The 12,215-nt window shown below is 40.1% G+C and overlaps 1 protein-coding gene across 1 annotated transcript in view; it reads right to left on the bottom strand.

The window, feature by feature from the left end:
* KCNH1 (potassium voltage-gated channel subfamily H member 1) overlaps positions 1-12,215 on the bottom strand; it is a 499,689-nt gene that overhangs the window by 159,627 nt on the left and 327,847 nt on the right. The window contains exon 10 of the mRNA XM_027871485.1: positions 260-456. Within this exon, the coding sequence (XP_027727286.1) occupies positions 260-456 (197 nt within the window). The remainder of the gene's footprint in view (positions 1-259; positions 457-12,215) is intronic.

The raw sequence follows: 12,215 nt of genomic DNA, 5'->3' as shown, positions 1-12,215 counted from the left end.
TAGGGCCTAAGTGTCATCAGAAGAAGACCATACCAAAAAACTCAAAACCCAAAACCCCACCTCTTCCCCCTCAGGGAACACACACTCCTTCTTCACCTCTACCAAAGGCCACTTTTCTCTACTCTTCAGCATGGGCCTTGGGAATCAGACAACAAAGAGATCTCAGCCAAAGTCCTTATCTCTGGCTTTCAACTGACTATTTTCCAGTCAAGACAGTGACCCAACACTGCACCAACAACTCTTGGAAGAATTCACTTACCCTTTTCCTCAGATTGTATGTGAGGATGAGGTTTCTCGAGAAGGAGTGAGAGAAGGCTGTGTAGAATTCTAGCACTTTCTGCAGGGCATCCCGCTTAATCACGTGCAGGTCGCAGTAGGTTAAGGCCCTGACATTGGCACAGGACTGGGCAAGTGTGGCTTCCTTCCAGAACACATCTCCAAACACATCTCCTTTTCCTAAAAAGAAAAAAGGCTATTTTGAGAAAAAAAAACCTACAACCAATAGAAGCATTTTCATCCCAAGATAGTTTCCTTATATCATCCAAACACTAGCTACCTTCTGAGTAGAGACAGAAGGAGGACCCTCAGAACCACACTGTCCACTCTCTATTCATAACATCACATTGCCTCACACAGAGAAGAATCCACTCAACCTTGACTGAGGCCGTTTCAGATCAGTGGCTCCCACTCCTAATAATTTGGCCAATCAGGGCCAGATTCCTCGTTACTTCCTGTTAACCAAAGATCTTTGTTGATAAGTCGTTTCAGTCATGTCTGACTCTTTGTAACCTTTTGGGGTTTTCTTAGCAAAGATACTGGAGTGGTTTGCCATTTCCTTCTCCAGCTCATTTTACAGAGGAAACTGAGGCAAACAGGGTGAAGTGACTTGCCCAGGGTCACATAGCTAGTAAGTGTCTGAGGTTAGATTTGAACTCATGAAGATGAGTCTTGCTGATTCCAGACCTGGTACTCTATCCACTACACCACCAAGTTGTCCCTTAATCATAGACAGACATGTTATTATTGATCATCCTCCTACCCTAGGAATACATGGATGGGCCATACTTCCATGAGGCCATTTCCAAATGCTTAGATCCTGAGGAAGACATATAAGTTCATACAACAGGTCATTAGGAAGCAATTAGTGGATATGATTTCTGAGGTCCCTTCCAGCTCTGACATTTTAAGTGAACCTTCTAAAGGAATGGTAGAGTCTGAAGGGATCTTGTGACCACCTAGTTCTGAGGCCCCAATAGGTCAAGCTGCCCACACTCACACAACCAGTCAGTGGCCAAGATGAATGCTGAAAGTGGGGAATTTCCCGATTCATTTTGTCCTGCATGTAAATTTGATCTGTGAAACTGAACAAAGTTTCTCTCTACAAAATAGCAGTGTCAGAGACAACCATAATGTTAGAGTCTAATCTGTAGAATGGTAACAATAATATGTGTACTGTTGAATTCATCTGATTATTGTGAGAAAAGCACTTTGTAAGTCTTAGAATGCTATATGAACGTGACTTGTTAGTAGTAACTGCTTCCTTATTTGACAGCTAGGTCCTTCTTGCTGCTTGTGATTGTGCGGTGGGCCCGGCTTGAGTGCCAGTGGGCTTATTGATTTCTTGACAGGTGCCTGCATCCTAGCCATGCAGAACTGTACCTGCTGACACGCAGCATCCTTCTTCTGCCTTCCACTCACCATCCATTTGTGTATGCTCCAAGAATACAAAAAAAAATGTAATACTAATCTGAGGAAAAATAACCCCTTTTTAATCTTTTTTTCCCCTGGACCTGTGATTTTATCGGTATTGGATCTCTCATACCTGTATCAGTACAAGTCAGCAACTATGCTGCAATTTATAGTCTTAAAGAATTTCCAGGGGCAACTAGGTGGCTCAGCAGATAGATCATCAGCCCTGGAGTCAGGAGAACCTGAGTTCAAATCCAGCCTCAGACGCTTACTAGCTGTGTGTCTCTGGGCAAGTCACTCAACCCAGGTTGCCTCTTTTATGAAGTTAAATGACTTGCTAAGGGCCACAGAGTCAGTATAATGTTAGAGGTAAGACTTGAACACAACTCTTTCCAGCTCAAATGTCAGCTATCAGTTGCACTATATCGCATAAAGATAATAACACTTGAGAGCGGGAAGATACATTAGAGATTATCTGTGTGACTCCAATGACATTTGATATACTTCTCTAGGCCTCCGTGTCATCATCTATACAATGGAAAGCTGGGGTGGATGGGAGGGTAGGATGCACTGAATGAATCAAATAATCTCTAAGGTAATTTTGATTTCTGAATACTACGGTCCAATGATCCATAATACATTTTACCATTAATTAAATTGAGGAGTGATTTAGGAAGATGAAAAAAAAAGTCAAACAAATGATTTCAGGATTATCATTTATCTTGGATTATCTGTAATATCATTATTTTTATAAATAATATTTTGTTTTTCCCCAGTTAACATGTAAAGAAAGCTTTTCACATTCATTTTTTTAAAAATTCAAACTCTATTGATGAGGGTAATCGAAAGGTAAATGGGAAGTATGTTCACAGAGGATGGTTCTAGCCTCTAGGAGAGACTGGAAAGGGTCTCTTACAGAAGGTAGGGTTTGAACTGAGACTTGAAGGGGCCCAGAGAAATGAAGAAGTAGAGAAAAGAAGAGGAGGGCAAATCGCATAACCCTGTTTGCCTCAGTTTCCTCATCTGTAAAATTAGCTGGAGGATGAAATGGCAAACCCCTCCAATATCTGCCAAGAAAACCCCAAATGGGGTTACAAAGAGTCAGACATGACTGGAACAACTGAACAGGCAAGAAAGAGGGATAGCACAGATGGTGCAAGGTGCTGAGTGACTAGACCTGTGACTTTATTGGTACAAGTAATCAAGAGAAGAAACTCCATTTGCCACCTGGTCCCTGTTCTGCAACTTACAGTCTTAGAAAGCTGCCTAGGGCACTGAAAAGGTAAGTGACTTTTCCAAGGTCACATAGTATTTGTCAGAGGAAGAACTCAAATTTAGGTTTTCCTGACTTTGAGACCAGCTCTCTATCCATTAAATAACACTGTTTCTGCATACTTACCATGTTGTAACTTATATGGTAGTTATCTATGTACTCATCTATAATTCTCCCAACTCTCCCTACTAAATTGTGGTCTTGGAAACAGCATCTTGTTTCATCTTTATATTCTCAGTGCCTAGCGAAGGGAATGTCACATGGTCGGTGCTTGACAATTTCTTTTCCCAATTAATAGTATTTTATTTTTTCCAATTACATGTAAAGATAGTTTTCAACATTCACGTTTATAAGATTTTGTGTTCCATATTTTTTTCTCCCTCCCTCTTTTCCCTTCCCCTTCCATTCTCATCTATTTTTTTCTTTCTTCTGTTTCTGTTCGACTGATTCTCACTCTCTCAGACTCATTAGCTTCCATTTGCCCAATTCTAATTTTTAACAAGTTGTTTTCTTCTATTAGATTTTGTACCTCCTTTTCCATTTGGCCCATTTTATTTTTTAAGAAATTCTTCTCTTCAGTGAGTTTTTGTTTCTCTTCTTCTGTTTGGCCAATTCTTCTTTTTAAGGAGTTGTTTTCTTCAGTTAATTTTTGTCCTTCCTTTTCCAGGCTATTGACTCTCTCTTGCACACCTCTCATTTCTTTTTCCAATTTTTCTTCTACCTCTCTTATTTGGCTTTTAAAATCCTTCTTGAGCTCTTCCAAGAAGGCTTTTTGGGCTTCAGACCAGTTCGTATTCCCTTTTGAGGTTCCAGATGTGGGTTTGTTGACAATGGTGTCCTCTTCAGAATTTCTGCCTTGATTTTTCATTGCTCCCATAATAAGAATCTATAGTATGTTTCTTTTTGCTCCGGGTGTTTGCTTATTTCCTCGTCTTTAAACAGATTGAGCTCTCCTGCTGGAGATCATGGGGCACTGACCCAAGTGTCTTGTGTTGGGAGCCCAGGGCTTGGTCACTGGCTTTGTGTACTGGGGCCTCCAATGCTGGCAGTTGGAGGCTGTAGGGTTCTGGCAGCTTACCTGGTATTGGGCTGGAATAAGCAACACTGGAACTCTCAGGGCATTTTGCTTTCTTTGGCTCCTTTCAGATGGATGTTTCACTGCTGTGGGATATTTCTCACCTGGGGCTTTTCCCCTTGAAGCTGCACTTCCCAGAATTTTGATAAGGCACTGGGAAACTTTGCCCGTGGTGATTTTCCCAGTCGGTTTCCACTGGTTCCCCTGCCCGTAATGGGGCACTCAGGGGTCCTGGTGTTGGTGCTTGCCTACTCCACTACCTGGGATTCAGGATCTCCCCCTGGCATGCTGAGATGAAGCCTTCCTCTAGCTTGCTGGAACACCTCCTGTTCTGCACCGCTCCCCCTTCCCCAGGGCAAGAGGGACCTTTCCAGCTAATCTCTCAAGCTTCCTGGGCTAATAGACTGCTGCACCCTGTCTTTCTGCTGGTTCAACTGTTCCAGGGTTTTTCCTGGGGCGATATTTTCTGGGCTTTCAGAGGTTAATAAGGGACGATGAAAGTGACTTACTTCTTACTCCTCCATCTTGGCTCCCAGAAATGGAACCCCTTCCCCAAAACAGTAAGCAATCCACTATAGGCTATGCATGGACAATCATATTTAACATATTTCCATATTAGTCATGTTGTGAAAGAAGAATCAGAACAAAAGGGAAAAACCACAAAAATTAAAAAACAAAAACAAACACGAAAAAGGGAAAATAGTATGCTTCAATCTGCATTCACACTCAATACTTCTTTCTCTAGATGTGGATAGCATTTTCCATCATGAGTCTTTTGGAATTATCTTAGACCAATGTATTGTTGAGAAGAGTTAAGTCTATCAAAGTCAGTCATTGCACAATGTTGCTATTATTGTATATAATGTTCTCCTAGGTCTTCTCACTTCACTCAGCATCAGTTCATGTAAATATTTCCAGTTTTTTTTTTCTGAAATCCACCTGCTCATTTCTTATAGCACAATAATATTCCATTAGATTCATATACCACAACTTATTCAGCCATTCTCCAATTGATAGCCATCCCCTTGATTTCCAATTCTTTGCTGCCACCGAAAGAGCTGCTATAAATACTTTGTACATGTGGTTGACAATTTAAAAAAAAAATCAAATTGGACATAGGAGTTACTTGGAATTAGGGATGCTGGTGAAACATCAAGATGGAAATCTGAGACTAGAACTTTGAGAAAGTTCACATCTAGAAACAGATTTGAGAGTCATTTAGATAGCAGAGATGGTTGAACTCATGAGAGTAGATTAGACTGTAGAAAGAGAACACGGAAAGAGAGGAGAAAATCAAGCTGAGGACAGAATCTTAGGCAGTGGATTGAGGAAAGCACACATAGTGTTCCATCACAGTAGTCAAAGCAGAAGAGTTTCCATAAGGAAGCAGACATCGATAAAATCAAAAAAGACATCAAGGCAGATGCGACATAGCCTCCATTCCAAGGAGAAAAGGTCATGAGACCTGATGATCCATGTCATTCAAAATGAACAATTTCTGTAAAGCAATACAAATGGAAGCCAAATCACAAACAATGAGAGGATGAAGAGGAAGTTTGGTCAGCTACTACAAATTACTTTTTCAAGAAATCTGGAATAGGTTAGAGGGATTGACTCAGAAGCCTGAGTTAGACCTGCCTTTCTAGGCTGCCTACCAGCCTCACAGAAGACAAGAACCTGATGCCCGGTAATAGCTGCTGCCTGCTCCTTGATCAATTTCCCTTCCTTCCTGATTGTGGCAAACACAATGGGAGCTAAAGGGAGTTGCTAGACCCAAAGAAGATTGTGCATGGAAAGGCAAGGGCTGAGCACCTTTGCAGGCCAAGAAGAAGCCAGTGGAGAAAGACTGGAGATGCAAGAGAGAGAGGTAGGGTGATTGATGGAAAAGGTCCTGTTCAACCCCAAACAGTACTCTATTGTACAGCTGAGGATTAAAAATAGCTTTGAAAGCATATTTATTTTGCTTCCAAATTTCCAGGGTGGAAAAACACAAATTTGAACCCCCAGGGAGTCACAGGGCACATGACCAGAAAACGAGAAAGAAACTACAAATGGTATACAGCAATGTATTCTAGGCACATCAACAGCCTCTCTCTCCTTTCCAGATCAGCCAAACCTCAAGGCTGGAATGAGGTACCCAATAATTGAACACGATTACAAGGACAGCTGTTTTCTTGATTGAGGCCAAGGAGGTAATTGTACTTTTAAGTACTTGCACAGATCTCGAAGTTTTCCTATAAATTGGGATTTTTATATTTGAATGTATTTATAGTTATTCAGATTTCCCAGGCATCTCCTTATTCAAGGTCTTCCAACATCTTAACTAAAGAAAATGGAACAGATACTTCCAACTCAAGGAGCCTAGTTTCATACTTGTTCCTAAAATACTATGTCCTTTTTCACCCATGAAGATGGTGTTACTGACCCACTGTCATTAGAATATGGGTTTCTAGTTATTTCAAGGTACTAATGCACCCCTCGACCCTTCAGAAGAGGAACAAGATATGTTAAGATATCTATACTCTCTTGCCTAGTTTTCTTTGTGATAGAGGCCAAACACTTGTGAGATGGCTGCCCTCACTGAGGGATGATGTCTGCAAAGAAATAATACATTGTTTATCCAGGAACCTACTTGATCCACAGACCTCTGACCTTGGTCTCTGCAATATTCTGCTCTAACCAAGTAACTAAGCCAGTAGTTCTCCAACTTGTTTTGGTCTCAGGATTCCTTTAATGCTTAAAAATCATTAAGAACTCCAAAGAGCTTTTGCTTATATGGGTTTGAGTATTCGATATTTACCATATTAGAAATTAAGATGTCTTGGGCAGCTAGGTGGCACAGTGGATAGAGCACTGGCCCTGAAGTCAGGAGGACCTGAGTTCAAATCCAGCCTCAGACCAAACACTTGCCACTTGCTAGCTGTGTGACCCTGGGCAAGCCACTTAACCCCAATTGCCTAAAAGATAAAAAAAAAAAGAAATTAAGATGTCTTGGTATTGATGAAGATAATTTTGACCTCCTGGACCTCCTGAGTTGGTCAAAGAAACCCCCAGAGTTTCCCAGATCAAATTCTGACGATTCCTGCTCTAAGCTAATTCATTTGCAGATAGTGAATAAACTCATTCACACCTCCTTTTTTGGCTTCCCCTTTGTATTCTTTTTTATCAAAAAATTGATGCTCCCTGATAAATAAATGTCTCTCTTAACAAGCAGAATTAGAAACTTCTAGGGCCTGAGAGGGTCCTTGAGAACCCACCTAATCCATAATCTTGCTTTCTAACAGATCCACAAAACCAGTCTGGCCACAAGCTGTGCCTGGTTCCTTACTCCCCAACAGGTGGAAAGGGAAGGAGAGAAAAATGAGTTTGAAAAAAGTGGTCAGGTTTGGGATGGAAAAGCTGGGTAGCAGAAGAAAATACAAAAGTCATTGCATAAAGATGGTTGCGAAAATGGAGCCTATGTAGGACAGCAAATGAATCCCATTTGAATGCTCAACTAAAACTGCTTTATGTCATATGAATTAGAGGAGGCATAAGTATGATATGAAATGAACCTGACTTTAGTTCCCACACATTTTAACTCTACCAAATGTAAATGAAAACCAGTAAAGAAAGGCAGATAGGTGATTCAGTTGATAGAGTACTGAACCTATCAGCAGAAAGAATGGATTCAAATGAAGCCTCAGACTCTTCCTAGGTATGTGATGCTGGATGTCACTTTCTAGCTTCCCTGGCTTCCTTTTAAAATTTTCTTTGAGGCAACTGAGGTTAAGTGACTTGCCTAGGGTCACACAGCTAGTAAGTATCTGAGTCTGGGTTTGAACTTGGGTCCTCCTGACTCTAGGGCTGGCACTCTATCCACTGTGCTACCTAGCTCCCCAAAAGCTTCCTAATTTAAGGCTCAGCTGAAGTCCCAACTTCTACAGGAAGCCTCTTTCATTTTCCTTCATTCCTCTGAGACTACATACAACTTATCTTCTGTGCATCTTGAGAGACTTCTGATTCTTTTGCTTATCTTGATATCTCCAGCACTTAGCAGGGTGCTTTGCACATCATATGTGCTTAATAAATGCTAACTGACTGACAGCCTCTGTCTGCCTTAATTTCCTCATCTGTAAAATGGTGATAATATCACTTAGCTCCCAGAGCTGTTGTGATAATATTTGTAAAGTGCTTTTCAATCTTAAAGTGCTATATAAATGCCAGCTAGGTATTATCATTTTGGTTATAAAATTTCATAAGATCAGAGATTGAGGACTGGAAGGGATCTCACAGGCCACTGGGTCTAATCTCCTCATTTTACAGATAAAAAAATTGAGGACCAAGGAAGTTAAGTGACTTGCCAAAAGTCACAAAAGTAGTAGCCATCAAAGGCAGAATTCGAACCCAGGTCCATTGACTCTAGAACCAATATTCTTTCAGTCATAATAAACTGCTTCCTGGTATTAAACCAAAATAAATTAAGGAGATGACTTCTCTCACTGGAAAATGTTGTTTGCTTTACAAAGGCATTTGATCCAGCATCCCTTTCCTGAGTGCATTTGTGACATAAGATAGCAAACATTGATTTACACATGATTTTTCAGTGAATGAATGACAAAAGGACTTAGTAGGCACTTACTATGTGCAAAGCATGGTACTGGGTGCTGGGGATACAAAGAGGGTCCCTGCTCTTAAGGGGCTTCCATTCTAATAAGGGCAGATAAGACACAGTGGTCTTTTCAGCAGCAATACCACACAGAGCAGAAAAGCAAAGAATGGTACCATTCAAAGGCATGAAAATGTTTCCTTTAAGAAAAATAGAAAGAGGGGAGGCAGTGAATAACTAATTGCATTTGCTCAGAGGAAGTTTTCCTTATCTAGTACTTTGACAGTGATGAGGAAGAGAGCATCATTCATTCCATAAATGCATTTCACGGTTAGATAATTATGATTAATCGGTAGGGTCAGCAGAGCCCCCCATGTTGCCATAACTTGGGTTTAATTCTTTTTTTCAAACCAAATTGAAAATTATACTATCTCACTTGCTGTCAAAGCAGCATTTGGGGTATAAATTATCTAGCATAGAAATATATAAGAATGTGTGGCATCTATTGAGGGGACTGTCAGGTTCTTAACAAATTTGAGATGATGCTCACAAATGGGAAATTTATTTATGACACATACAGCTTGAAAAAACTGCCAAAGAAGAAGTTATAAAAGATTGGTCCCCAATTGCTCATAAGTCACATGCATCATTGGAGGACAACAACTTCCCTGATTGGAGTAGGGATTCACAGGCCAAGCCCATCTCTGAAGCCGTCTTTGTGTCCTGCTCATTAATGTTCTGTGACCGCTCACCCAGGAACAAAGGAGATCCCAGCACACCCTGCATGGTCACTTTATTGATCCACTGATTTATACCTCTATGTTGCTCATAATGCGAGACAAAGTACATTAAAACATAGTATTTTAATATTCTAAATGGATTTCTGTAGAATCCAAATATGTCAGAGACAGAAGGGTCCTTAGAGTTTGAAATTTTGGGAAATTACTTTGACATCAATACATAAGGCATTAGAAAAAATTTAAAGAGGCAGCCCCACTTTCCTTTCCCCGTTTTACAAAGAAAGGATTTGAGACTCAAAGGTGAAGCAACCTGCCCAAAGCCTCATGAGAAATTAAAGACAAAACTAGAATCAGAGTAGAATCCAGGTCCCTAGTATGGGGCTCTTCTCATTACATGGCATGGCCAAATGAATGAAAACCTGGAAAGGGAGGGCTCAACAAATTACAACCCAAACTGTGGGTGAATCAATGTGATTTGATCGTGTGTGTGTGTGTGTGTGTGTGTGTGTGTGTGTGTACACATGTGCATATATGTAAATAAGTACTTATTGAGTGACTTCTACGTATCCGACACTGTGCTAAGTGCTTTACAAATGTTATCTTATTTGATCCTGATAATGACCCTCTGAGGTAGGTGCTGTTATTATTCCCATTTTACAGTCGAAGAAACTGAGGCAGAAGTTAAATCACTTACCCATTATTGCCATTATATGTCTTTCAACATTAAAACCCTTTACATAGAAGATAAAAGGAGGTGGCTTAAGTATCTCATGTCCAAGAGATAGCATAATGTAGTAGAAATGATTTGGGATTTAGGTCTTGAAGAGCTAGTTCAATTCCCACCTTAGGTACTTACTAGACTGTGTGTCAAGTCAACCAAACCTTTTACAACCTCAAATTGCTCATCTGTAAAATGTAACTGATTATATTTGTATTTGCCTCCTCACAAAACTATGAGGATCAAATGAAATAATACATGTAAAGGATGTTGCAAACCTAAAAGTGTGATATAAGCATCAACTATGATCATTATGTGAGTTGAAAAAACTGATTTCTGAGCATGATAGTGATGTAATGGGCCAGAAGAATAGTAAAGAGGACAGAGAACAATGGTAGGACTTTGTGAAAGGGAGACATGGCTTTTATTTGGTGATGCTGCCACTTAACAGCCTCTGTCCGAGGAGATTGAAACCTCTGACCTTGTGAGTTCAGGAGAGAGCTCTGCTTTCCCAGCATTTCAGAGTCTGGGTTCCAGTGCCATTGCAGCACTGATGCCCCAAGGAGGAAGGATCGACTTTTAGGACTCCAGTCCAGTGGTAACTGAGAAAAGGACTCACTGAACTTGGTGGAACCAATGCTATGTAGGAAGTGAGCTAAGTTGAGCTTATTCTCCCTGCCTCAAAGTCTCTTCTCACTCCCATCCAAACTCCCCGCAACTGCTAAAGGGGTTTTCCTAAAGCCCTAGATCTAACCATGTCACTCCCCAGCTCAGTAAACTCTAGTGACTCTCATTTTGCCTCCAGCATCAAATATCAAGTCTTCTTTTCTGGTATATCTAACTCCTTACAACCTGGCTTCTTCCTACCTGTCTAGCCTTTTTATACGTTGCTGCTTTTCACATAGTTGAGAATCTAGCTCTACTCGACAACTTGTTTCTAACACATGACACTTCACCTATCTTCATGCTTTTGTACTGACTAGCTCCCATTCTTGGAATGCTCAACCTCCTCATATCTACCTCTTAGTTTCCCTGGATTCCTTCAAGACTCAGTTCAAACTTTACCTTTTGCAGGAAGCCTTTCCTGGTCTCCCTCCCACTCCTACCCCAGCTACTTTAAGGTTACTTTATATTTACTCTGAATGTAACTTGTACCAATTTATTTACACGTTGTCTCCCCTGTTAGAAGGTAAGCTCCTTGAGGGCAGGGACTGTTTTTGAATTTTTTATAATTGATTTATTTATTTTTAGTTTTCAATATTCACTTCTGTAAGATTTTGAGTTTTAAATTTTCTCCCCCTCCCACTCCTCTCCCCCCCAAGACAGCATGCAATCTACTTATACATTCATATTAATCATAGTTTCCCATTTATCATGATGTAAAGAATAATTAGAACTAATGGGAGGAACCACAAGAATGAAGCAATAAAACAAAACAACAAAGGAAAAGGGGAGCAAATAGTATGCTTCCACTTGCATTCAGACTCCAAAGTTCTTTCTTTGGATGTGAGTTGCTCATGGGTAGAATGAGCTAATATTATAAAAATGACAATTCTACCTAAATTAATTTGCTTATTCAGTGCCATACCAATCAAACTGCTATTCTTTTTTATCCACAGCACCTAGTACAGTGCCTGGAACAAAGTAAGAGTTTAACAAGTAAATGCTTGTTTATTGACTTATTGAATCTGAGTTGTGGCAGATGATGGTGGTGGTAATGGTGGAGACAGAGAAGGATTGAGCAATTAGTTCAAAAATAAAATCTCAGCCTGGTACTTAAAGATCTCTATAATATGGTTCCTACTTTTCTACAATACCATAGCTCCTTCATTCTTACTAATAATAGCTAACATTTATATATTTATATACAAAACTCAAGGTTTGCAAAGTGCTTTACATGTAGTATCATTTAATTCTCACAACAGCCATGGGAGACAGTGCTATTGTTACCTTCATTTTAAAAATGAAGAAACTGAGGCTGAGAATCATGTCTGAAGCAGAATTTGAATTTAGGTCTTCCTGACTTTAAATCTAGCATTCTAATAACTATACAACCTAGTTGCCTAGGGACTTTTTCAAAATATTCTAGTATCATTATCTCATTTTATTGTCATAACATCCCTATAGAGGGG

This window comes from Vombatus ursinus, unplaced genomic scaffold (genome assembly GCF_900497805.2).
Source record: "Vombatus ursinus unplaced genomic scaffold, bare-nosed wombat genome assembly UNPS02014798.1, whole genome shotgun sequence".
In the NCBI taxonomy this organism is placed as follows: Eukaryota; Metazoa; Chordata; class Mammalia; order Diprotodontia; family Vombatidae; genus Vombatus; species Vombatus ursinus.
Note: the sequence above shows the minus strand (reverse complement) of the source record. Positions and strands in the feature narration are given on the sequence as shown.